General features: G+C 43.9%; 3 protein-coding genes across 3 annotated transcripts; 2 read left to right on the top strand and 1 right to left on the bottom strand.

The window, feature by feature from the left end:
* The first annotated feature begins 6,742 nt into the window (after positions 1-6,742).
* LOC124682790 lies at positions 6,743-11,180 on the top strand. The gene is made up of 2 exons (XM_047217406.1): positions 6,743-6,901; positions 10,847-11,180. The coding sequence occupies exons 1-2, from the start codon at positions 6,754-6,756 to the stop codon at positions 10,942-10,944; spliced, it is 246 nt and encodes an 81-aa protein (XP_047073362.1). The 5' UTR covers positions 6,743-6,753; the 3' UTR covers positions 10,945-11,180.
* Positions 11,181-13,509: 2,329 nt separating this feature from the next.
* Positions 13,510-21,250, top strand: LOC124653584. Its single transcript, XM_047192650.1, has 11 exons — positions 13,510-13,603; positions 13,691-14,001; positions 14,695-14,937; positions 15,292-15,528; positions 17,058-17,109; positions 17,151-17,170; positions 17,261-17,299; positions 18,595-19,698; positions 20,220-20,464; positions 20,518-20,811; positions 21,190-21,250. The coding sequence occupies exons 1-11, from the start codon at positions 13,510-13,512 to the stop codon at positions 21,248-21,250; spliced, it is 2,700 nt and encodes an 899-aa protein (XP_047048606.1).
* A 486-nt stretch (positions 21,251-21,736) lies between these two features.
* Positions 21,737-25,907, bottom strand: LOC124653574 (F-box/LRR-repeat protein At3g58930-like). Its single transcript, XM_047192639.1, has 7 exons — positions 25,795-25,907; positions 24,536-25,690; positions 24,094-24,500; positions 22,554-22,715; positions 22,263-22,452; positions 22,053-22,146; positions 21,737-21,964 (listed from the first exon to the last, which is right to left on the bottom strand). The coding sequence occupies exons 2-6, from the start codon at positions 25,671-25,673 to the stop codon at positions 22,085-22,087; spliced, it is 1,959 nt and encodes a 652-aa protein (XP_047048595.1). The 5' UTR covers positions 25,674-25,690; positions 25,795-25,907; the 3' UTR covers positions 21,737-21,964; positions 22,053-22,084.
* Between the last annotated feature and the right edge of the window lie 707 nt (positions 25,908-26,614).

Below are 26,614 nucleotides of genomic sequence, written 5' to 3'. Positions count from 1 at the left end.
CATCTAGCTGCGATATGGACCCATAGTCCAGGGGTGAACTACTCACACATCGATCCGGAGGCGATCATGGCGATGAAGAGACCTCCGGGAGATGATTCCCCTCTCCGGCGAGGTGCCGAAGGCGATCTCCGAATCCCCGAGATGGGATTGGCGGCGGCAGCGTCTGCGGAAGGTTTTCCGTATCGTGGCTCTCGGTGCGGGGGTTTCTCGACGAAGACCTTAAGTAGGCGGAAGGGCAGGTCGGGAGGCGCCACGGGGCCCCACACAACGAGGCCGCGCGGGCCCCTCGTTGGCCGCGCCGCCCTATTGTGGCGGCGCCTCGTGGCCCCACTTCGTCTCTCCCTCGGACTTCGGAAGCTTCGTGCAAAAATAGAAGCACAGGCGTTGATTTCGTCCAATTCCGAGAATATTTCCTTACTAGGATTTACGAAGCAAAAAACGCAGAAAACAACAAGCTGGCTCTTCGGCATCTCGTCAATAGGTTAGTGCCGGAAAATGCATAAATATGACATATAATGTGTATAAAACATGTGAGTATCATCATAAAAGTAGCATGAAACATAAGAAATTATAGATACGTTTGAGACGTATCACTTGCCAAAAGAAAAAATCTCGGCTCTGAAGATTAATGAAATTGGCGGCAGACAAAGACTATTGGTAATTTCGAGAAGCCTTTGATCAAATACAAGTTTTTGCTCAAATGCTCGGGGGCTACTTTGGAAAAAAGAAAAATACGAGTATGACAAAATAGAAATGGCGAGAGCCTATGACCAAATACAAGCATTTGTTCATAGCCTCGGGGGCTACTCCCATCGGGAGCGCTGGTCGCGCACCCGATAGATATGAAAAGGTCGAGAAAGAATGATAATATAGCGACATAAGGTGTTAAAGTTTTGAGCCTACAACCTAGCACTAGTCCTTGGCTGTAGCCTCGGGGGCTACTCCCATCGGGAACGCTGTTTGCGTGCCCGATGAAATTATAAAAAAAGTAGAAAAAAGAGAAGGAAGAAGAAGTGAGCATATTTCGAGTTATATAAATAACTCTGCATATACTCCCATCGGGAGGGCAAGATAAGTCATCCGTTGACTCAATAAAATGTGCTATTCCAACAGCCAAAAAAGCACTCGACAATATATTCTCAGAGCACCAAAGTCGCGAATAATCTCTGAATGCCGCAAAACTTTGCGAAGGTAAGACCCCAGATCCGTTCTGAGCGGCGTGGCACCATCTCTGACGTCGGTTTGCTACTTTTTTCCGTATTAACAGATACGAAGAAAAATCCTAACGGACGCGTTAGGTACCCGATAAAATATGGCCGGGACTCGACAGAATGGTAAGACCTTAAGCGGCACTCGTCGAAGTTAACACCGGTATCCCAAGATCATGTCCGGGGACGTGATCTTGAAGTAGGTTTTTGCGGATTGCCACTAGAGCAGTTAACTAGTACCTGATCCGTCAGATGAACTAGCCCCAACTACCATTATCCCTGTACAATATATAATTGCGTATCCAAAGATATGTGATAAATTCGATAGAGTCATTAAATGACTATAAAGTTGGAGATTTTTCCTGATTCTTCGATTCAAGCAAAATCTCGGGGGCTACTGACATAGGCATCCCCAATGGGCCTGCCGAAGATGGTACCCGGGGTTTATTGAAGGCCCACGACTCGATGAATATGGAGATTCGGAAGCCCAAGTTAGTACTGAGGAAAGCTGGAGTTGTATTAGAAAATATAGACTTGTAATTTTACGGGACGGGTTAGAAACCCTCCCGGACTCTGTAACTTGTGTATTACGAATCCCTCGGCTCCACCTCCTATATAAGGGGGGTCGAGGGGCAAAGAGAGCATCGATTCATTGTTTCACGCAACCCTAGTTTCCACATCGTCGAGTACTTTTCGGCTGAAACCTTCGAGATCTACTTGCCCTCTACTTCCGACTTAAACCCTAGTCTACAATCTGTAGGCATTGATAAGTTAATCCCTTGTCACTATGCTCGTCAAGCAAACCCAAGTATTCCGCGTGTGCAAACATGGCTTACACCCGTTGTATGTGAACGTAGAGTCTATCACATCCGATCATCACGAGATGCTTCGAAACGACGAACTGTAGCAACGGTGCATACGAGGGGAGAACACTTTATTATCTTGATATTAATGTGAGGGATCATCTTATAATGCTACCGTCGCGATCTAAGAAAAATAAGATGCATAAAGGATTAACATCACAAGCAATTCATATGTGATATGATATGGCCCTTTAGTCTTTGCGCCTTTGATCTTCATCTCCAAAGCACGGACATGAACTCCATCATCAACGGGCATGATCTCCATCATCGTTGGCGTAGCATCAAGGTCCGTGGCGCCGTCTTCATGGTTGTTCACCGTGTGTAGCAACTGTTACAACTACTTTGAAATAATACTACAACATGAAATATAAAGACAACCATAAGGCTCTTGCCGGTTGCCACAATACAATAATGATCATCTCATACATATTCATCATCACATCATGGCCATATCACATCACCAAACCCTGCAAAAACAAGTTAGACGCCTCTAATTGGTTTGCATATTTTACGTGGTTTAGGGTTTTCGAGTAATATCCAATCTACCTACGAACATGAACCACAACGGTGATACTAGTGTTGTCAATAGAAAGAGTAAATTGAATCTTCACTATGGTGGGAGAGACAACCACCCGCAAAGCCACTTATGCAATACAAGTTGCATGTCGAACGTGGAGCAAGTCTCATGAACGCGGTCATGTAAAGTTAGCCCGAGCCGCTTCATCCCACCATGCCGCAAGATGCAAAGTACACAAACTAAAGACAACAAAGCATCAACGCCCACAAAACAATTGTGTTCTACTCGTGCAACCAATCTATGCATAGACACGGCTCTGATACCACTGAAGGGATTCGTAGCATAGAAAACAAAAAATTTCCTACCGCAAGAACGAAAACACAAGCCAAGATCTAATCTAGAAGACGGTAGCAACGAGGGGATCACGAGACTAGCCCTTGAAGATTTCCAAAGCCTACGAGATTAGATCTCGTTGTTGCAGAAGATGATCACTTGCCGCTTTCAAAAGCGCGTATAAGATCTTGACGGCGCCACAATCGGGCAGCACCTCCGTACTCGGTCACACGTACGGTGTTGATGAAGACGGCGTCCTTCTCCCCGTTCCAGCGGGAAGCGGAAGTAGTAGATCCTCCTCGGAATCCCGGCAGCACGACAGCGTGGTGGCGGTGGTGGTGGAGAACTCCGGCAGGGCTTCGCCTATGCGCTACGGGAGTATTATGTGGAGGAGGAGAGGCTAGGGTTTGGGGAGAGGGGAGGGGCACTTGGGCGCCGGCCCTTAGATGCCCTAGGTGGTGCGGCCAAGCCATAGGCAGCCCCCTCCCTCTCCTTCTCATTATATAGGTGGAACCCCAAGGGTTTGCCCAAAGTCTTCGAATAAGACCCCAACAGAAAAACTGCCTTATGGACGAAACCTAGAGGGACAGGGACTCTCCCCTTCCCCCTTTACTTGGCCGGCCAAGGAGGTGGAGTCCACCATGGACTCCACCCTCCCACTTGGTTGGCTGGTTAGGGTTTGTGGAGTCCCTCCGGGACTCCTCCTTCCATAGTGATTTATTCCGGATAATTCTAGAAACCACCTTCCATAAATTCACCGGATCATTTCCAAACTTGGAAAGTGACTTCCTATATATGAATCTTATTCTCCGGACCATTCCGGAACTCCTCGTGATGTCCTGGATCCCATCCGAGACTCCGAACAAAACTTCGAACTCCATTCCATATTCCATATCTACTTAAACGACATCAAACCTTAAGTGTGACGGTTCGCGAACTAGCAGACATGGTTTGAGACTTCTCTCCGACCAATAACCAATAGCGGGATCTGGAGATCCATAATGGCTCCCACATATTCAACGATGACTTAGTGATCGACTGAACCATTCACATAAGATACCAATTCCTTTTGTCACGCGATATTTTACTTGTCCGAGGTTTGATCATCGGTATCTCTATACCTTGTTCAACCTCGTCTCCTGACAAGTACTCTTTACTCGTACCGTGGTATGCGATCTCTTATGAACCATTCATATGCTTGCAAGCTAATTAGACGATATTCCACCGAGAGGGCCCAGAGTATATCTATCCGTCATCGGGATGGACAAATCCCATCGTTGATCCATATGCCTCAACTCATACTTTCCGAATACTTAATCCCACCTTTATAACCACCCATTTACGCAGTGGCGTTTGATGTAATCAAAGCACCCTTCCGGCATAAGTGATTTACATGATCTCATGGTCGAAGGACTAGGTAACTATGTATCGAAAGCTTATAGCAAATGAACTTAATGCCGCGATCTTATGCTACGCTTAATTGGGTGTGTCCATTACATCATTCATCAATGACATAACCTTGTTATTAATAACATCCAATGTTCATGATCACGAAACAATGATCATCTATTAATCAACAAGCTAGTTATACAAGAGGCTTACTAGGGACTCCTTGTTGTTCACATAACACATGTATCAATGTTTCGGTTAATACAATTATAGCATGTATGTAAACATTTATCATAAACATGAAGATATATAATAACCACTTTATTATTGCCTCTTGGGAATATCTACAATAGTAACTCCTTCACCGTAGCGGCGGTGGTCAACGGATTTGTACCGTTCAAGGCTGTTGTCGCTCTGTCCCAAGCTGCTTGCGGGAGTTGCAACCTCTGGCGTGGTGTAGTCCCAACATACTTGTTACCTAAGCCTCGTGTGAGATCAGCGGGATCGATGTATGGATTGCCCAACTCATCGAAAGCCTCTGATGTTTCGCCCTCTGGATTACTTGAATTGCCAATCACGTAGACTTGATGGTATGTTGGCCTTGGGCGATCATCCTCTGGGTCGGTGACACCGTCGTAACGATCGGCGAAGACCTCCCGAATAAGGGTAGATTTGTCGATGAAGCTTTTGCTGTCGACGCTATCTGAGTCGCTGTCCAGATCGGAGTCCGTGAACGATCCGAACGACATCCCGCCGAACAGATTGGCGAGATCTCCGCCGACGGCGGGCTTGATGCTGCTTGTCGACGAAGTTTCGCCATCGCTCGACTTGGTTGACGATGATGATCTCGAGGGATCAGAACCACATGCTAGCGGTCCCGAACGGATCGGTGCTGCCATACGATGTGATCCTTCTCTCCCGACGCAAAAGTAGAAGCTCCCGAACTTCATCTCCATTGGCTCTTCCAGATAGGCATATGCATCCAAACGGGCCGGAGGGTGAGGAACAAAATCAATGAGACCAGTTTTGATCTTTTTACCTCCGTCCATCGCGTTGCTTGCCACCGAAGATGTCGACGATGTTAAACGTGCATCGAGATCAACTCCTTGTCGCCTCTAATTCCCATAGACGGCGCCAATTGACAATGTATTAACTCGTCAATGCCTACGGATTGTAGACTAGGGCTTTCGTGGAAGTAGAGGGCAAGTAGATCTCGAGGGTTTCAGCCGGAAAAATACTCGACTGCTAGAAAACTAGGGTTACGTTGACAATGAAATCGATCCTCTCTTCGGCCCTCGACTCCCCCTTATATACGAGGCGGAGCCGAGGGTTTCGTATTACACAAGTTACAGATTCCGGGAGACTCTTTGAGTTCGACCCGTAAAGTTACAAATCTCTTTATTCCTAATACAATTCTATCTTTCTGTATCAACAACTAATTGGGCTTCCGAGCTTCGTATTCGTCGACTCATGGGCCTTCAGTAAACCCCGGGTACCATCTTCGGCAGGTCCATTGGGGATGCCTATGTCACGTAGTGCCTCGTTAGTCGGCACCCCTCCGATGCCAAGCCAACGCTACAACTAGCCACTTGGAACGAGTACCATCACCATTTACTACCACAGGATCGTCTCTATTCAGGATGTAAATGTGATCCTACCATATCACACTAGTTCATTTGTAGATTTTTAGTTGAAAATTTTAGTTCAAAATCTGAACTAGAAATCACCAAATGAACTACAAGTTGAATATTGGTGGGATCACATTTGACAGCTTAGTGCCCATGTACTACCTCCGTTTCTGTGAATAAAACACGCGTGCATCTCAAGACGAACTTTGACTAAAAGAATTAGTAACACTATATTGATTATATAATACATAATTAGTACCATTAGATTTATATTACCACTTTGAATGATGTTGTTTCCTCCGATCTCTTTTAATTGACTAGGATTTGTACTAAATCATCGTCAATCAATCCCTCAAAAAAAAAAAACCTCGTCAATTAATCCCTCAAAAAAAATCCTTGTCAATTAAAATGAATCAGAGGGAGTAATTTTATACCAATAATCTGTGTATATTGGGACCAATTCTTGATCAAATCTAAGTTTTGAAATAGTGCGGGCCTTATTTATTGAACTGGAGGTTCCTTATGAATTGACTTGTCTTTAATCAAAATTCAAGAAACTACTACGTATACTAGGTAAAGGCAGCAGGTGTACTGTACTGTAGTATTTGTGAGCGTTGTACTGTGTTCTATGTTTCGGAAAAATGTAGCAGGGCCCGAGAGCCAATACACGGGAAGGTTAAAATGGGAAAACCGGGAAGAAGAAAAGAAACCCGAAAACACAACTCGAAGTCGTAGGCGTAGCCCATCTCGCAGTCGCACAAAACAACTTCCCACAGCATATACAGGCGGCGGCGGCGGCGGCGGCGGCGGCGGCGATGGGAGGCGAGACAACCGGTTCCGGTGGCGCGGGGTTCCGCGCCCGGATAGACCACTTCCTGTACAGCGGAGAGAAGAAGCACGTCGTCGCGGGCATCGCCATCTTCGGCGCCATTTTCGGGGTGCCATGGTACTTCATGACCCGAGGTATTAAATCCTTTCCTGCACACAAAAAACCCTAATCCGTAGCTCCCCCAACCTTTTCTTAGTACTGTGATGAGTCGGCGAATTCACATAGGCCAGAGCCCTATTACGCATTCCTATTTGGTGTGCAGCTCTCGTTGAGAACTAGGGTTTGGTACACGTGTTGCTGATGGTGTCTTAACTCCGATTGTGAGGGGAAATATTAGTTGTTCCGTGGTAGTGGCATTTCGATTCAGTTGCTGAGTGAAATAATTGTTCTTATGGGTCGATAGTGGGGTATCTTTTTGAGAAATCACTGTGTTTTGATTCGATCATGATCAACGAGTGAGTGTCTGAATGAAGAATCTTATTACTGGCTTATTCGAGATTTTATCACTTAACACCATAAGTTAAGGATTTTTTATCACAGAACCACAACCCTAATATTTTTATTCACAAAACACCAACCTTTGAGGTAATTGTTTCACAAAACACATTAACTTGTAGTTAGCCCATTTGACAAATAATTAGCATGTTGGTCTGCTCCAGCGTAACAGCATGGACGATCTAACAGACAGGTATGTCTCGAACCAACTCAAAACCTGGCACACCGGCGGTGTGGCCTCCCTGGATTCGAAGCGGCGACAGTGGCGGGTGAGGCGCTGCACCGTTTGGCGTGGAGCCGAACGTCCCTACCATCAGACCGGTGATGGCGGCGCTCCGGTGACGAGGCATTCGGCAAGACTACGAATCCAGCACCTATCTGAATCCAACGCCTAGAGGGCCTTGATGTTTCTCCAATTTCCGATAGGAACTTTGCAATAGATGATTTTCTGTCCAATTTAGTGTAACTAGCTCCAGCTTGAGCATGTTTGGTTTGCTCCTGGTGCATGGTTCAATCTTTGGTTTTCTCCTGTCTGAGCGTGTTTGGTTTATCCTCTTGAAAGGAATTGATGGTCGGTGTTCTCTTAGCCTGCGCGCCGTAGCCCCCACCACCTGTGCCGGATCGATTGGAGGCTGCCTCTCCCACAAACCCTACGTGGTCAAGGCCTCTGGCTTCAAATCCTTCGAGGAATGGGTCGCCAATCCCCGCCACCAGGCCTAACCCCGCCGCTGGCTCGCCTCCTTCCCAGCTCGCTGCCCGTCTCTGGGTCGGCCATTGTTTGTCGTCTCTACCTCGAGGAAAAGCTCGGGCAGAGAAGGGGAATTGGTTCAACTGAACCAGTTTGGTGTCGGTGGGCCCAAAATTACTAATAGACCCAAACCAGCTAAATGGGAGATTATGTGTTTTGTGAAACAATTACCCCAAAGGCTGGTGTATTGTGAAAAAAAATCCAAGAGTTGTGGTTCTGTGATAAAAATTCCCCAACTTGTGGTGTTAAGTGATAAAATCCCGGATTATTCAAAGCCCAACCACACCATCTCCTTGGGATAAAGGGTTAGTAAACAAATTGTGAAGTTATAAAATCAGAGTAGGAGACTGATATTACTTGAGGTCGCTCGGGCAGGCATACCTTCCTGTTTGATGATACCCATATCATTTTTGCACCTTATTTCAAACAGTCAGAACATCTGTGGGTTATTTAGCAATTAGCATCATGAGGCAGTTTAGCACAGAAAACACACACTCCCTCTGTTCGTAAATAGTTGATAAGAGTCTGCGATATACTACAACTTTGACCGATCTTTTTCAGATGAATATGCTAATATTTGTTTATAAATAGTATTGTCAAATATTTTCCATTACAATTCTTAATATCTTATAGTATTATTTCACGTAATGAAACTAATTCTCTTATATATACTATGAGTCAAAGTTAGGACGTTTGATTGCACACATTTTAGGATGTCATCTGTTTACGAATGGAGATAGTATGTGTATGCACTATGCACTTGAGATACTGCCTCGGGCTTCCTTTCCAGTATGTGCATCTGAACCATGAAAGAGCAAACTAGTTTTGTGGGTTCACCTTTATCATTTGATTGTCAATCAAGTAGAGTATGCATTGTTTTAAAATTATTATGCCTTACTCAATTTACCATTGCGCCTTGATTTATTAACTCTGTATGGAAATCTACAACCTCCCATAATATGAGGGCTTGGCCATTCTGTGTACAGATGATTGAACAACAACGTCTGATTTCCCTGTAAATTATAGGGTGGTATGTCGTAAATGTATAGTTTTACCAGTAAACCATAGTACCATACACATTCTTTATTATCTACATTGGTTTCTGTAAGTGTCTGGTGTGTAGCGTATTATATGCACCTGATCAGCAATTCATGTCCTACTCTTTTTAAAAAAAGGTCCCATTTACAATTTTACAGTATGTTTGGCTAGCCAAAATTTTGGTTGCCCAAGAGTTAGCCAGCATTGGAAAAAAAAAGAAGTAGAGTGGGCAAAGAGCCATTGACATGCCAAAAAAATTGGTAACCATCCTACAGAGACCAATTTTGTGGTCCTAGCCGTAAAATTGGTAGGGTGCGCTTTTGCCACCATCCAAACATACACATGATCACTTCTGGTGCAGCAGAACGGTGTATTTTCAGGCTGGGATAATGCGTAGCATTGTCAGCTGCCCAAACATCTGCAATTTGAATCTCTTGGAAGGGTTGGAAGGTGCAGAAGCATATAAATTCTAGTTAAGATTGGATATGCCGTGGTCTAGAATGGGTTATATAGATTGGTTAATTTTTCTATTGGATTTTGATGTGCTACTGTTGCTCTATCTCTGATATTATTGTGGTGGAAAGGGCAAGATGTTTAGATATGTGTATTATGTTTGAGAACATGTGCATTATGTCTGTCTTATTCGGTTCGCAGGCTCCGCCTTATAGATTGAGGTGGTAGGCACAGTGATGATGCAGTATTGCTGCCATATTTCATTTGTTAGTATATGTTGGAACAATATAAGTTAGCTTTACTTTCTGGTTGCCATTATTGGATATATTGTTTTTTATCCAGGTCTATATGCATGTGACTTCTTTTATCTTTTCAGTTGTTGCCAATTGCTTAGTGTCTACTGCATTCCACCGTGCTCAGTGTTAAGTAGGAACCCAGTTACAAGTTTGATTTCCTTATCCTCACCGCAACTGCTCATTTTTGTATTACTCTTTGAAGCTTAACTTGTCTCCCGTGTTTACACGATTGTAGCTGTAAGCGGTGGAATTAAAAACCTAGTGTTGATAACAATAGCTATGATGCTTTGACCTGTTCCGTGATAGTGGTATAGTAAGTTTGAACATAGGATCATAGTACACACACCTCCATATTATTAGGGTAATTTTCTGGGCTCATAACTAAAATATATCAGATAGAAATGAGTTACAATCCTATCTGATCGTCTAAATGATGCTTTGGCAATCAGATCATTAGTCTGCCTGCTTAAGAAAGCATTTTTTTTTTGTTAAACCAACAAGGAAATCACTACATTTTCAGTTACTCCCTCCATACCGGTTTGTGGGGCAATTACGCACTTCGAGAAACAAGTTTGACTATAAATTTGGTCACAAAATATGAGATATATTCCATAAAAAGTATACCATTGGATAAAATGTTTCCAATAATATAATTTTGTGATATACTACCTCCGTTTCAAGGAATAAGGCGCCCTCGTTTTGCGAGCTTTTTGTTTGACCAAGAATTACTTCAAAAAGATAAAGATTGTTTGTATGAAATTAGTATCATTAAAAGTATTTTTCAATATGAATCCAACGATATTATATACATATAATATAATTAAGATTTTGTTGCTCAATTTTTATGGTCAAAGTTCGTCTTGGAATACGCGTGTGCCTTATTCCTTGAAACGGAGGTAGTATATCTTATATTTTGTTGACCAAATTAGTACGGAGTAGTTAAACTTGTTTCTCGAAGTGCGTATTTGCCCAATAATCCGGTATGGAGGGAGTACTCCGTTTGTTACTGGAAAACTGGCTCTGATTGCAATATATCCCATTGATTTCAGGAGCAAAGCATGATTCCCATCAAGATTACATGGAACGAGCTAACAAGGCGAGATCGGAGAGGCTTTCTTCCGGACAGCCATCTCCAGTGAAGGAATGAAGCAGCCATCTCCTTGGGCCCCAGATTGCCGAATCTCTGCATGCAGTTTTGGTTACGAATCTGAAGGCTTAATATTGTGTCAAATAAACAGACCATCTCAGTTCCTCATTTCGGCAGCTACAGAAACATAGCGGTAATGTAACATGGTAGAAATTTTTGTTAACGGGAACCTTAGAGTAACCGTTTTTTGCTATTCTACCAGGAGATGATCGATAATTCACCAGATTTTTATCTCACGAACTACAGTGTAGAGCTGACTGGAAGAGTGTGCATGTTCTTCTGGACATTACTATTTCCACTGCTTATGATCCACCGGTATGCCTCTCGACGATAACGAGCATTTAGCTATACGGGTATATGGGCTGCAGGAGGAGAGTAGCGATGGTTTTGCAGATGCGTCGCCAAGACCATCTCGTACACTCCAGGATGCGGTTGCCGCTGTCAGTAGAACTGGTGTGAGGGCAAAGTGCGTGGACATGTTGAGTGCACTAGCACCATGAATCTCTACTCTCTAGCTCGTGGTTCAAAGACTTCAAAAAATTTCAGAAAATAAGCAATATTCATTTAACGTGCATTTACTATGCCTCCAATTTCTGCATCCAATTCAATCCATAGATCACGATATAAAAGAAGAAAAAGAAACAAATCTGACTATAAATAGTATGATCTTGCTCCAGATTGTCTTTTTATTGCTTATTACTAGGTCTAATTGCCCTGAAGTATAATACTAACTAAATTATGCACACTGGAACTTCATTGGCCGCTGTAGCCGTAGCAGCGTGGCGGTTGGTGTGCTTTTGGCGGGCTGCGGGCAATATGCGAAGGTTCGCCATACAGTTTCAAGAATTTCCGGAAAAGAGAAATTCATTCAACGTTCCCTTACTATGCCACAAATTCTCATATCCAAATTTAGTCATAAATAGTAAACGAATATGACTATAAATAACATCATGATACTTCTAATTCACTCCAGATTGAATTTCCGATTTTTCTTCTTCCTTTTTGTTTATCAACTTATGTGGACTAAATTGGGAAGTGTAGAACGATCAATGTGTATTTGAGTATTTTGTCACTGTCATGGATTTCCTTTCTAGCTCCTTTCACGAGTTCTAGATATGCGTTCTGCACCACCACCAGTCCTGACCTAATGGGTGCTTGTTGCACGACACACCTGATATGTGACATGCACTGTCAGAGTACATGTGTGTGGCCTTTGACGGAAGTCACCACAAATGCCCTACTATCGACAGGGCACCTCTTCCGCTAAGTTAATAATATGAAATGGTGAGACACACATGATAGGAAACATCAAGTTTGAACCTTGATGGAATGGGGTACAACCATTTCCACTAGTCACCCAACCTATGGATGTCTTTCGAAAATTAATCAATATCAAAGTACAATTTTTTAGAATTAAGGAACATATATTATAACACCACACGATTTTTTTCTTAGAACAACAACTATTTTTTATTTATAAAAACCACATGAATATTTTGGTGGGTGAACTCTGCTCCAATGCCACCCCAAAAGGTAGCCCTAATGACATCGATGTTGTTTAGGCAAGAAATAATTGACCGAGGTGAGGATTCTCCAATTGATATGGAGGGCTGGATCCAGCCTAGTGCCCCGATCGAAAACAACATCCAGCCTGGTGTCTCGATACAAAACAATATCCAGCCTGGTGTGCCGATACAAAACAAAATCTAGCCTGGCGAAGGCTACCCAGTGGATTTGATAACATCTATCAATACCAAGAGAGTATGCCTTGCGAAAGAAATATAAATAACATAGCGAAAGGAGTTAGTACGAAATATATTTTTTACGCGCCTCTCTTAGTTGTTGCATAACATAACAAAAGGATCTTAAGAACAAAGTCCACCACCGGGCCCTTGAACTTTGCTAGAGTTCACATTTGGTCCTAGAAAGTTGGCACAGACACTTAATTGATTTCAAAAGGGTTTCACTCGATTTTTCATCCCCTCGAATCTCGTTTCACTAATATGTTTGCGACATGGATCAAGGGAGTTTCGTGATGACGCCTCCTCCCACCCTGACCTCCCATGTGGTTGTGCCTGCGAGAGCTTGAAGAGGGACAACATCGGAAGGTTTTCACTGAACACTCAAAACAACTAGTTGGAGTTTGCGTCAAATATTGCATATTATGAATCAATGTTGGTGTTAAACCATCCTCAAATCCACATTAGCAAAAGCCGCAATGAAATCAACCAAGGGTTCCAAATTGAGCCGAAATAGAGAATTTTTTAATTTAGGACCACATACTTCAGCAAGTTTAAGGGTAAAAAATGTGGACTTGTTTACAAAAGGAGCAATATGTGAGCAAAACAAGGAAAGGTACTCAAGAAACAGAAGGAGCTGGAACCGTCCAGTAACCTAGACGGACTGGGTTTACGTGCCGCCGTCCGATCGAGACGTTAGATTGTGGCGGCCCTGCTAATTAGGACGTGCGCACGTTTTTCTCCCGCAGGCGCAGTACACACCCAGCCCGAAGCCTTTCACCCTCCCGCAAAACCCAGAACAAAGCACACAGATCACGAGACCGGCATGGAGTTTCAGTACCGCGCAGGCGACGCCCGCGCACGCAGCCCGTCGAGGTCGACGGGGGCTGCGGCTACGTCGGCGAACTCCGAGTCCGCTGGTGAGCCCTCGTCCCTCGACTCCCGTTATCTCTTTCTTGGTTCTTCGTTTCTCTCCCTGTTGATCTTCTGGTTTCCTTGGTGTGAAGCCACGCGTGTCCGAGATGACTACGGCGGTGATCGCTCCGGGTACGACGGAGAGAGTTCCGAGGCCTTGGCGCCGCGGCTGGCGGCTGACCCGGACGAGCTGCGGCGCCAGGCGGCCAAGGAGAGGATACGGGAGCGGATCCTGCGGGAGGAGGCTGAGACGTTGGCGCTCGAGGCGGAGGTCCGGCGCGAGCTTATAGAGGAGCTGCGATCTCAGCTCGCGCGGTCGGCGGGCGCTTCCGCCAAAGGGTCGGAAGCCAAGGCCACGCCCGCGGCCCACCCGCCATCGCTGAAAACGCAGATTCCACGCGAGGTGCTCTCCTGTCCTCGTACGGATTCAGGTTTTTCGTCGATTTTATCACGCTCTAGATCTCTGATCTCTCGCCCCAACTATTCGAATCACTAACGGGGACGGTTTTAGATTTTGAGTTGCTTTATGTTCTTGGGGTTTATGCGTTGTTTTCTCAATTATGCCTTTTTCTACCACTACACAGGTTTCGTAGTTGCTGGAATGTTTGCCTTACCATTTCGACATTTCAATTCTATTTTATGATACTTATGGGATTAACATGACGTTTGCAGTTCTTATAAAAGTAACGGCATTTTTTGACTGTAAAAGGAAACCAGATTGATTCTGTTTAGTGCTATCGTGTGCCATTTCAAAGAAAAATACTTCCTCTCCGTCTGGAAATAACTGACTCGGATTTGTTTAGATTTCCATATATCTACACGCTAAATTACACGTGCGAATCTAGGCAAATCCGAGTCACTTATTTTTGGACAGAGGAAGTATATAATACCATACCCTTGCTTGTTTATACAGAAAACCATTTCCAAGATTAAGTATACGGGGCTATGGGTTTGCAAGATTTGTCTGCCTGTACTGTGAATTTTCAGCTTAATTCCTTATAAGATATAGATAGATAAATATGGGTCGTCCGAGCTCCTCCTGATTAACGTCAAGTCAAATGTGGGAGATTGGCTAACATTAGTATAGTCTACGCAGGTCGGATCGAAACCAGATATGCCAGCAGCCTTGCCAGCCAAGCGGAAAATTCATCATGTCCCTGCTGCATCCAATGTTTCGGCGGCAACAAGCAGCAAGAAGCTGAAGCTGGATTTGACTTGCACGGTGTGCAGCATCACGGCAACCAGTGAGACTGCCATGCAAGAGCACCTAAAAGGGAAGAGCCACGGGAGGAAGACCGCTAAGCTTGCGCTGCCACTGACTGGAGCAGGTCAACATGAGGTAAAAGAATCACAATATACACATTTCATTCAAGCCCAGCCCAGCTAGCGTGTGGTTTGGTTCTGTATAATTGGAACACCAGCAAATAGCATGTTCAGCAACATAAATATGTCTCAATTGTGATGTTGATCACGCTACCAATGCACCAAAACTTGCAGCAACCCAAGCTAAGTTAGCTGCCGTCAAGATAGATTACCACCGTCTCATTAGTCATTACGAATAATACGAGACACTTAAGATTTTGCTGATCCATATTAACATAGACTTATCCATGGAGTATATATATTTTCATTCATTAGGTATAGTATTTTGTTTTCTGCTTACTGGACTGACCGGTGGTTGTTTTTCATGCAGGTTAGTTCAAAGATAAATGGATCGGCAGCCTGGCCAGCCGAGGGGGAAAACCCTAACATGGCCGTCGCTCCCACGGTTTTCGCTGCCACGAGCAGCAACGAGCAGAAGTCGGACTTGACTTGCACGGTGTGCGGCATCACATCAACCAGTCAGAAGGCCATGCAAGATCACCTCGAAGGGAAACTCCACAGGAAGAAGGCCGCGATGCTCCCGCAGCCAATGCCAAAGGAGGACGTGGTAACGAATTTGGTTTAGACTTCTCCCACACCATACCCAAATTCAACAAAGCAATATACATGTTTTACTTTGGCATCGCTAACTATAGTTATCATCTTCCATGCTGCAACTAGTATCGGTTGTCTTTCCAATGCATTTCTTGATTCAGCATAAATTCATTTTCTCTCTCTTAGAACAAATCGACCTAGTTTCTACATGTCAAAGAAACAAGTAGAGCAAGAATCATTGAGTGCCTCAATTTGACTCTCGAGCTCACTCGAGCACTTTATTTTGAACTTTCAGAAAATGTACTTTTATTTTTTATAAAAAAATCTGAAAAATATGTATATCCACCTACTATCCTTCAAAGCTAATTTTTAATTTATATTTCAAGTGCGTGAAGTCTCAGTCCGAAACACTTTGTATTCTAATCTATAGAAAAAAAAGATAAAATTATCGATCTAGATGTGTGAATAGCGAACCTTCAAGTGAACATTTTGTATACTTTTTTTTGCATAGCCCGCAATACAACGAATTTCAGATTGAGATGTTGCACACTTAAAGTATATATAGCTATATGTATATTTTTTCTGAACTTTTTAAAAGTTCAAAATGTCATTTTTGAATTTTTGATGGCCTCCAGTGAGCTCGGCCTCCAAATGCATTGTTCGAAGAATCACCAGCTTTATCTCATATTTTATTAGGAAATTGCAGCAAGGCACATATTTAGGGGTTAACACAAAATCATAACTGTTAGAGATTTCTGATGCACGTGGACTCTAGAGGTAATCAGCAACAAAAATCTGCAATCGTGTTAGCTAGCCGGTTGACGCAACATCTGATGGACGGCGCCCTAGCTTGGATCAGTGACTACGGTAGTTGCTCTACTCGATCATTTTTAGTTTTAAGACTGGTGGTGAGCTTCGCTTGAGCTGAACTTCCCTTTCTATTCTTTTATTTTTCTTTTGGGGAGACTTGGAATATCTGGTTCAAATTTGATTAGAAGTTGCAAAAGCAATCTAAACTTAAAGCAGATTGTCTAAATGAGGTGATTTTTTTTCAGAATACTAAGTAAACCTAGTTTGAATTACTAGAATTTTTTGCAGATATGTTTGGAATTTTTGAAGTTTTGGTTCAAGTTTTGCCGAGATGTTGCAACAGCAGTAGAAACTTCTAAATGTATTTCCTAAATCAGCTAAAAAATTACCTGAATACTAAATTAACCTAGACTTAATTACTATAATGTTTCATACTTTTCTTTAAAAAAATGATTCAAATTTGGCTTAAAATTGCAAGTCCAAACTTCTAATGGTTTGTCTAAATGAGCTCACAATTTCTTAGGGCTTGTAGGTCCTTTATGACAGATTTTTATAAGCTCAGCTCAAAATCTCTTAGGACTTGTAGTAGCCCTATGTCAGATTTCGTGTGAACTGGCCAACTAATACAATTACATTTTTTTGTTACCGTTTACCCATAGAAAATATTGTTGCAATTTTCACTTTTTTTCACGTTTACATGACACAATGAACTGTTCTTGGTTTATCTTGCAGTTTGGACCAAGTTTTAACGGTTCAGAAAGAAAACGTATGGTCATGGTGTCTGGTACGTTTTCTGTGATCCTTGAACCTTGTCCAAACTTGCAGTATTATTCTCAACCCACCCTGTAAAGCGCCCCTAGAAATATTTTTGCAATTTTCACTTTTCTTTATAACGTTTATATATCGCAATGAATTGTTCTTTGTTTATCTTGCAGTTTGGACCAAGTTTTAACGGTTCAGAAAGAAACCGTATGGTACACTTACACATGTCATAGACTCATGGTGCCTGGCATGTTTTATGTGATCATTAAACTTTGTCCAAACTTGCAATATTATTCTGAACCCACCCTGTTAAGTGCAATACGAGGTCCAAACTGTAAATCCAGCAACAGTATACTTTGTCAACTAAAGTCTAATTTGTCCTATTAAAATGTACTGCTAAATTCAGCGGCACTCCCTTCGTACCAGTTTCAAGAAAACGTTTAACCGTAAACTTTGTCAACTAAATATAAATTATATGTCATAAAGTTATACTATTGGAGAAAGTCTTTTGAATGTGAATCCAATGATATATTTCTTGTGACTAATAATTTATATTGTGTTAACCAAATTATGGTTAATTTTTTTCTTAAACTACGTGTCAGTCTAATAAACCGGTACGGAGGGGGAATACATATTCGATGGCATATTTGTTACTTTCTCCGTCCTCAAAAAGATATCTCAACTTTGTCTAGATACAAATATATCTAGACGCGTAGTATATATATGCAAATTTAAACAAAGTTGAGACATCCTTTTCTAGAAAGAGGAAGTACTACTCTTTTCTATAAAGTTTTATGACTTTTAAAAGGTTTTATTTAAGATATATGGTAGAAGTATACTAATTTGTGGACGGAGAGGGTAATAGGTCACATAACTGCAGATTTGACTATGATTTCTCAATGCCAACTACAGATAATTTTGTGTTTCTCTAATAAAATATTTGCAGTTATCCATTGTCCTTGAACCGGTAGAGGTGTGAGCAACATATATTTGCTACATCGAAATATTGGCATTTGACGAAATTCCACTTCAAATGTTGCATTCAGGGATATGCCACTGTGATGTTTTTTGTAAGCAATTATCTAGTGCAATTTATTTCCCTTTGATTTCATTTTCTTTTCTTCTATTTTTTTCGTTTCTCAACACGCGATATTCTAGTTTTGATGTGCTCTTTTGATCTGACCAAATCAGATAACATGGATTTGATCATCAAACGGACATAGCAAACTGAAACATCATGTGGCGAGAGAAGGAGAGAATATCAGAAAAAGAAATGACTTGGAGAAGAAGAAAAAAAAAAGCAAATATATGGCAATACATAAAGCTAAATAAAACATCTGTGGCATATGTCTAAATGCATAATTGGGAGTCGCATTTCTGCAAATGGCATTGTTTCGATGTGGCAAATCTTGCCTCTTCTTCTTCTCAGCTCTCCTTACTTATGAAAAATGTTTTCTAATGGTGTTCCAAAAAATGTTTGCTTAGTCGAGTTTGTGCTTTCTCGCAGGCCAGCCTGAAACCAAATGCATCAGCAGCAGCTCTAAATGGCATCATGGCGACGGGAGAGAAGGGCATGCAAGATCACTTCAAAGGGAAGGATCACATGAGCAAGGCCGCAGCGCTTGCGCAGCCGCCGCGGGAGGAGTCAGCAGAGCACGGCTGCCAGGAAGAGGCAGAGGAGGAAGGTGCCTACATGCCGAAGATATACAGCATTGGGACCGGCTCTGGGAATTCGTGCGAGGTAGTGCAGATGAGCGGGTTCCTGCTCTGCGAGGTGTGCAACGTGAAGGTCGCCAACCTTGTCACGATGGCGTGCCACGTCCGGGGGCGCAAGCACATCTCCAAGGCCAAGCAGAAGGAAGAGCAGGGCCGAGCTATGGAGGTCAATGGCGTGCGCCGAGTGGACGGCTTCCTGCTGTGCGAGCTCTGCGACGTGAAGACAGAGTCGGAGACTGTCATGCGGACTCACTTGTCCGGTAAGAAGCACACCAGCAAACAGAAGGCCGCCGTTGACGCCGGTGCATGTGGAAAAACTGTGCTAGCACAGGAGATAACAAATGAGGATGTGGCTTTGGGAGCCAGCGTCGACATAACCGTGACTCCAGGACAGCAGCCGAATCAGGCTGCGGGCGCCGCCGCCGCCGTGGTCGGCGACTCCAGCAAGATGGAGGTAGTGCCATCGGCAACGCCTCGAGAGGATGGGGCCGCCCCGGTTTGTGCCAGTTTCTCCGTGGCGCCCATGGAAGTAGATGAATATACAGAGGCTGGAGATCGTACTGCCAAAGCTGAAGAAGAGAAACTGGATGCCGAAGAAGAGGAAGCTGTTGAGATCAATGGCATCGCCGCCGTGTCTGCCAACGAGTTTAAGATCCAGGTGGAGGGCAAGTTGTGCATCGTGCTGCAGCAGGCGGATGGCAGTTTCTCGTGCGGGCTGTGCAACCTGCATGGCTGCAGCAAGTACGGCATGGCGGATCACCTCTACACGCCGGAGCACTTGCACAGAGCCCGTCTCTCCGAGCAGAAGGAGGAGCAGGCAAAGAAGGCAGCGCCGGCGGTGGTGAGCAACGACAGCGATGGTGTAGTCATCCCGTTCGCTGATGGAGCGGCTCAGGTAGAGAACTGATGGCAGCCGTATGTCGACGACGGGGCGGTGATGTGTGCTGATCGAGTACAATTTCGGACGATGTCTAATGATCCAGCTTTGTATGTGTTGGGTAGAAGCTTCAGTACAATTTGCGACCACTGAATGTGACGCAGCCCTTCCAAACATTCTGTATCCGTTTTCAATAATCCAGCAAACTGAACCATTGTTGCGAATCATAAATATGTTTGTGAATTGGCACTTCACGAGCCATCCAGGCCAAATGAGGTGCCCGTTTAAGTTTACATTAGAACATGTCCGATGTGGTTGCAGCTCCTTCATTCGCTCGTGTAGGTTAGCATCACCAATGTTGAGCTTGCCCCATTGTTTATCGAAAGAAGTCCACATAACCCCCTAAGTATTGGGTTTGGGACAGAGAACCCCCCTAACTTTCAACTGGGACATTTAACCCCCCTATGTTTGCAAAACCGGACAAGTAGCCCCCTCACGGTGGTTTTTCCTATATCGCAGGCGATTTTGGTCCTCGCCAGAGTGGTGGGCATCCGAGCTCGCGACCCTCTCGCCGGCGTCCTTCCATAGAGTCGTCAAGGCGCTCCTCGAGACCGTTGGCCGTGCTCCCTTCCGCAAACGACGCGCCCCTTCTGGTGAAGTTCCTTTGCCGGCTCATACACGCCGCCGTCACCGCGGGGTCCTCCGCCAAGACGTGCCGCGATCTGGAGCTCTGCGTCGCAGCCGTACTCGACCAGGCCACCGTGGGCGACCTGCTGGCCGTTGCGTTCGACAGCATCGGGGAGCACGCCACCAACACTGACACAGTGACACCCTCAGGCGCGTCATCGCCACGTTCGTGGAGCGCGAGTTCGGCGCCGGGCAGAACAAGAGGGCGTCGCTGTCGGGAGCGGCAGTGGCGCTGGGCGTAGGGGCTTTGCAGAAGGTGGCCAAGACGGTGGACGAGGTCGTGACGGAGAATTCGATGCGCATCTCCAAGCTCGTGGGCGTGCCCGGAGCGGAGCCCAAAGAGGCGCGCGCCACCCAGGACTGCCTGTACCGCGCCATGGACATCGACCTGAAAGCCCACCCGTCGCTTGACGAGATCGAACGGGAGATGTGTGCAGCGTCATGGTCTCATGGACACCCTCAATCTCTCCTACACGCTGCGCCTTCACGCCTCCCAGAAAAAGCGCCTCCCGTTCCAGGCCATGCCCAGCGCACTCTACTACGACCAGCAGAAACTCCGCAGCGCCGGCCACGACGACAAGGCGAGGATAACGAGGCGCTACGGTCGGAGCTGGCAATGATGCCGGCGCACATGTCGTCCTGGCATGTCCAGACCACCAAAACCGCCAGCCAAATATCCAAAACCACCGCTAGGGGGTTAATCGACCGGTTTTGCAAACATAGGGGGGTTAAATGCCCCAGTTGAAAGTTAGGGGGGTTCTCTGTCCCAAACTCAATACTTAGGGGGGTTATGTGGACTTCTTTCTTGTTTATCCCTTTTAGGCTAGGTCCTTCATTCCTGATCAACATGAAAGCATGCGGCTTCGAAGCAGAAGTCTTCTAAACAGAGTGCCCCAACCAAATTAAAGGGGGGCAAAACTTTGCACTGGGCAAGCTATGACAAAAAAAAGATCACTGCTAAGTGGTAAAGATGGCAGCCCAGAGGTTGACAAAGTGACCTAAAGGCAGCGCTCGCCCACGACAACCTTGGTGCCGTCTCAAGTCACGAATCCAGAGCTCGGTGTTGCTCAAGACTGACCAAGGTGCGGTCATTCTGACATCAAACACGAGAGAAACCACATCAACTAATAGAAAGATAGCTATCATTCTCTAAATATGAAAATGGCTATTTCCACATCTAGCGCTTTCGTTGTGAGGCAGACACTAGCTTGTCTAACAATAATATTTACATCCTCCTCACCGGCAGAACTAACAGGATAAACCTTAACATCAAATCTGATGCAGCCTCAAGCCATATCAAGGTTATCAGTTAGCACCATCTTACTAATGGACGAAAGCAAAACGAAATAAGCAAGCAGTAATAACCATATAAATTCTCCAGGAAACATGTCATTCCAGAACAGCAGGTACGTGGCCCAGATCACCCATGGTCATAACAGAGAAGCGACGAACAAATCCATGATAAAAAAAATGAAAGTACTCAAAGTTCTCAGGACAATATTCCGAGTTATTAAGCTCTTCATAGGTCTGCAGGACTGATCGGCATGTTGTGTGAAAATCATACTTTCTTGACTCCCCAGGTCAAGTGCCTTGCATTCTGCCAACAAAAACGAAGTTTCAATCATGGAATATAACTGATATGGCTATATGGTGAAAAGGACATAGTAGTTAACAGTAATGCATACCGTAAGTGTACCATTGCAAAGGCCCAGGTTTTTTACCCAAAGTCACGCATATCGCCCAATGTAATTTCCCTGTTTAGCTTTAGCATACGAAGATCTGCAGAAAAAAATCAGAGAGCCAGTGAATTCATAGATTTGCATCACAGAAGAAGAGTCCAATTGAAAATTAACATAATATCTTGCTGAGAAAAGTTATCAACGCAAGGTACTCACTGAAGCTCCCACTCCTACGCACGTAAATCTTCTCAAGGGGCACGTCATTAGCCCTAAACAGCTGTGCCAGCATATGTACTCTAGGATCATCCTTGGTGCATTTGATCTTCACCATTCTAAGGTGTTTACAATCAAATGACCCTCCGCTTGGTTTAATACATCTTCCCAATGCTTTTTGGATGTCAAAATTCTTTTAGAAGGGCAAAGCAGAATTAGCTTAATAAAACTTCAGCTTAAATCATTAACCAAATACTAAAATACGAACATTGAGAAAAAGTTACATATACTCACCATTTCAAGTTGAAGAAATAGTTTCTCCAGATTAGGTGCATGCTGAAGTAAGTGAATTAGTAGGTAAAAATCAGCACCCCTACTGATACACCATTCACCAAGGGACAATGTCTTCAAGTTGATAAATGTTGGGAAACTTATTGATTCCCTTCTCAAAACGACCTTCATATTTTTATGAAAGTGAGTTGTTTCATAATATAATAAATATAGAAACAAATGGACAATGATCAGCGATGTAATGGTGTACGTGCAAGTAACTATGCAATAGTGTGGGAAAGTAGGCATGTAACTTGTATTATCATTATTCAAGGTAAGGGAAAAAAATATGGTAATACTAGAATAGTCAAAACAACTTTAAAAGCAATATTGCAATCACCAGATATGACACAATAAGTGTTTTTAGTTTTATTAGCTAATTAGTCACTTACAATATATGATAACTGAAAATTACAAATGTTCTGTTGATCCACAAGATTAACTTAAGTTTACTGTGAAGTCAATCATGAAACACAAACAAGATGTTATGAAGTCATTGATTAAGCGGCAGTATACTGATGTAGAAAACCTCATACCAATAGCATTTGCAGTTTCCCAAACGATATGATCTCTAAAGTGAAGTTCAATATATGAAACCCTCAAACTCAGCAAATTGATCATAGGAAGGAATAAACCTCACTGTATATTATAGGAGAAAGGTCCAACTTACTTTCCGGCAGTCCTGATTAGACCTACTATAAACTAATTGTTTAACCCACTGAACTTGAAAACCCTAGCGGTTGTTTTGGTTTTGTTTACATGCCCTCGACATGTCTCAGCTCTTTGAGAGATCAAGTGAATGGACTATGTCAGAAAAAAAAACTGAGGTTGGCTGGACTAACAACTTATTTTAACCTGTGTTTTTGTCTAAATTGACTGTTTTCTGTTTTGATAGAAGAAGTGAGGTAAGTATGATTTTCTTAGAAATCCATTAACTTCATACTGTCCTATAATTTGCAATTTGCGGTGCACCCTAGCTATATATTAGGTATGTATACTCTTAATTAGTCAGTGTTATTTGCAGAATAGAAAAGATCATTAGTTCAATGAACCAACTAAAGAACATCAACGTATACAAAGTGCTACATGACTATGCATCTATACTAACAACTATTTTCTAAGACAGGTCAATGTTATCCACAAATGCAAAAGCTGGTAGGTCTAGTGAAGATTTAGAACAAAAATTGTAAATACTAAATAGTTTACTAAGTAGTGGTTTTTGAGATCATAGCTTATCCAACCACGAGAACAAAAAAAAACTTATATGATAGCAAGCCCTAAAGCAGCACATTCATTCAACAATAATGCAACATCAGTAAAATGCATCAATTTTTCGATTTTTAAGGGAGCTAGAGATAGTTAATAAGGTGACAGAAAGCTGGTGAACTTGTTTTGCATGTAACTATTGTGACAAAGCACCATTCCACTATTGCTTGCTACACATGAGAGAAAGTATAAGGCAGATTGAATAGAAATACAACAATGAAGAAATTAATAACTGTACCTCTCCTGAATGACCTAGCAGCTCTATGCTTCTGGCGTTTAAAAGGCTGTGAATAATATTTTGGCCACCTAACGTTTTATAATCATTAAACCCATAGTTTGCACTGTGGCCAGAATTGTTGCCACCTTTACTGAAACTGAGGTCACCGGAACAGTTTCCAAAATAATCTTCAGAGTCATTTGCAATTTCGCTATATTCGTATGTATCGTCATCGCTATTGATATCACTTCCATAATCATAATTGTCTTTGATGTCATCGGAATAGTCATCGTAAATACTGTCAGAATAGCCATCATAAAAATCGTTACCAAAGCCGCTATAAAGAATACTATCAAGAAAGCCCTCATTGTGACTGCCATCAGAATTTTTACCATCACACATGACATTTCTATTATCATTGCTTTCATCTTCATCACTTGTCTGAGGAATTCATCATCATCCTCATGGTACTTTTGAAATTCACGACTCAGTAAAGAGTCATCAAGCATGATGCTGCCTGTGACAAGAGACCCAGAGTTCTTGAATACGGGAACCCACTTCTCTGGTTTGATGCACCGTAGGAACATGAGGTTTGAAGCATCCACCAAGAGGTTCATAGTGAACTTGCATTTAACCATGGTCAAACTCTTCAGAGAGAAGGATAAAACCTCATGGACATCAATCACACAGCTCTTGAGATATAGTTCTTCCAAAGGGCAGTGAGAAGAGAGCTGCTTCATGACTTCATCATCCAGCTTGGCGTATGACAGTTTCAAGATTTTGAGGTGGCTAGAGACAAAGTCTTTGTGATCCAGCTCTATGTACTTGCTGAGATGCCCGTTAAGCTGAATAACACGAGCATTTCGCTTGATAGCACTACGGATCCACCTCTTGACATGGCCATTGTTATAAGTCTCATAGAAATCATCCTCACCAAGCGAGCGCAGACGGAGCGTGTCCACTGGCGTGAGCACGTCCCGGGTGAGCAGCAACCGGTGAACAAACTTGGCTAAGTCCTCTGGTGGTCTATCATGGTCTCCAACACGGATGTCGATGCAGGGCGCAGAAGCCCAGAGGTTGCGCCACCTCCGCGAGAGCTTGGACATGCGGACCATCTCCCATGCCTTCAAGAACGACATGATGTGGTGCAGGAGCACGTCCGGGAGATCGCTGAGCCTATCGGCCGGTTCACCTGCCCCACGAGATGTCCCCACTGGTGCTGGTTGGTTAACAGGCACCCATTGCTTGGATACCTTCAGGGGCATTTCGTTGGATGGGTTACCTGCCTCATGCAACTTCCCCGCGGACCGGTTAACAGGCATCCACCGCTTTAATACTTTCGGGGGCATTTCGTTGGATGGTTTGACTGCAATAGGAGACAAGCCCGACGCTTGGTCAACCGGCACCTGCCGCTGGGATACCTTCGGTGGAACTTCTCTGGATGGCTTCGCTGCAACAGGAGACATGCCCGCTGCTTGGTTAACCGGCACCCATCGCTTGGATACCTTCGGAGGCACTTCGTTGGTTTTTTTGCCTGCAACGGGAGACGTGCCCGCCGGCCGGTTAACTGGAACCCACCGCTTGGATACCTTTGGGGGCATTTCGTCGAACAGACGGCCTGCACGGACATGCCGGCAGAGAAAACAAACTCGAGAATCAAGATCAACGCCTTACGAGAAATGCTTCCAAGAAATTTCCGATCTGAATAGGGAGGAAACTTACAGAAAGATTGGTGGCAACGGCGATGAGTTCTTGATCCTTCAAAGTACCACGTGGCGGTGGCGGCGGCGGCGGTTTGTGCTAGGGGTTGGGGTTCTTTGGAAGTTGGTCATGTTTTTTTGGGAGGGGAATTAGCAAGAGACGGATTTGCCGCTCTGCAACTGCAATCGGTACTTTGTTTGTAGTGTCGGGTGGGCTGGTCTACGGCCCATCGGGCATCGGCGCAACAAAATCGAACCGAATCATTAGTTTTCCTCAAACTTCCCTCAAAATGTTTGAAGTTTAAATAAAGGGGGTGAACGATGCACATAAGGTCGCTCATGTTTTAGCAAAGGAATTTAAGCGGAAATTCATCTTGGCTCCCGGGAGCATTTGCTCCCGGATTTTTGGGGAGCAAATTTTGTTTTTCAAAACTTTTCAAAAAATTCTGAAAAAAAATCATGCACGTACCTGACCATGGCACGCACCACCTTGTGAAATGTCGCTGCGAAATGTCATCGTATGCGTCCTGGAAAAAAATGACAAATTTCCAGATCTGAGATTCATATTTTTGGATCTCATTTCATGTCAGAAATTTGTCATTTTTGTCCAGGGCGTATACAATGATATTTTGCAACGAAATTTTACACGGTGGTGCGTACCATGGTCAGGTACATGCATGATTTTTCCCGGAATTTTTTGACGAGTTTTCGATTTGTTTTAATTTTTCGAAAAAACCGGGAGCAAATGCTCCCGGGAGCCAAAACGCCGCTCCCGGAATTTAAGCAACTTCTTTTAATAGAGTAAGTACAATTTTCCTTTTGTCCTAGAGATGCTAATAAGG

The sequence above is a fragment of the Lolium rigidum genome, chromosome 1 (genome assembly GCF_022539505.1).
Source record: "Lolium rigidum isolate FL_2022 chromosome 1, APGP_CSIRO_Lrig_0.1, whole genome shotgun sequence".
NCBI classification, from domain to species: domain Eukaryota; kingdom Viridiplantae; phylum Streptophyta; class Magnoliopsida; order Poales; family Poaceae; genus Lolium; species Lolium rigidum.
Note: the sequence above shows the minus strand (reverse complement) of the source record. Positions and strands in the feature narration are given on the sequence as shown.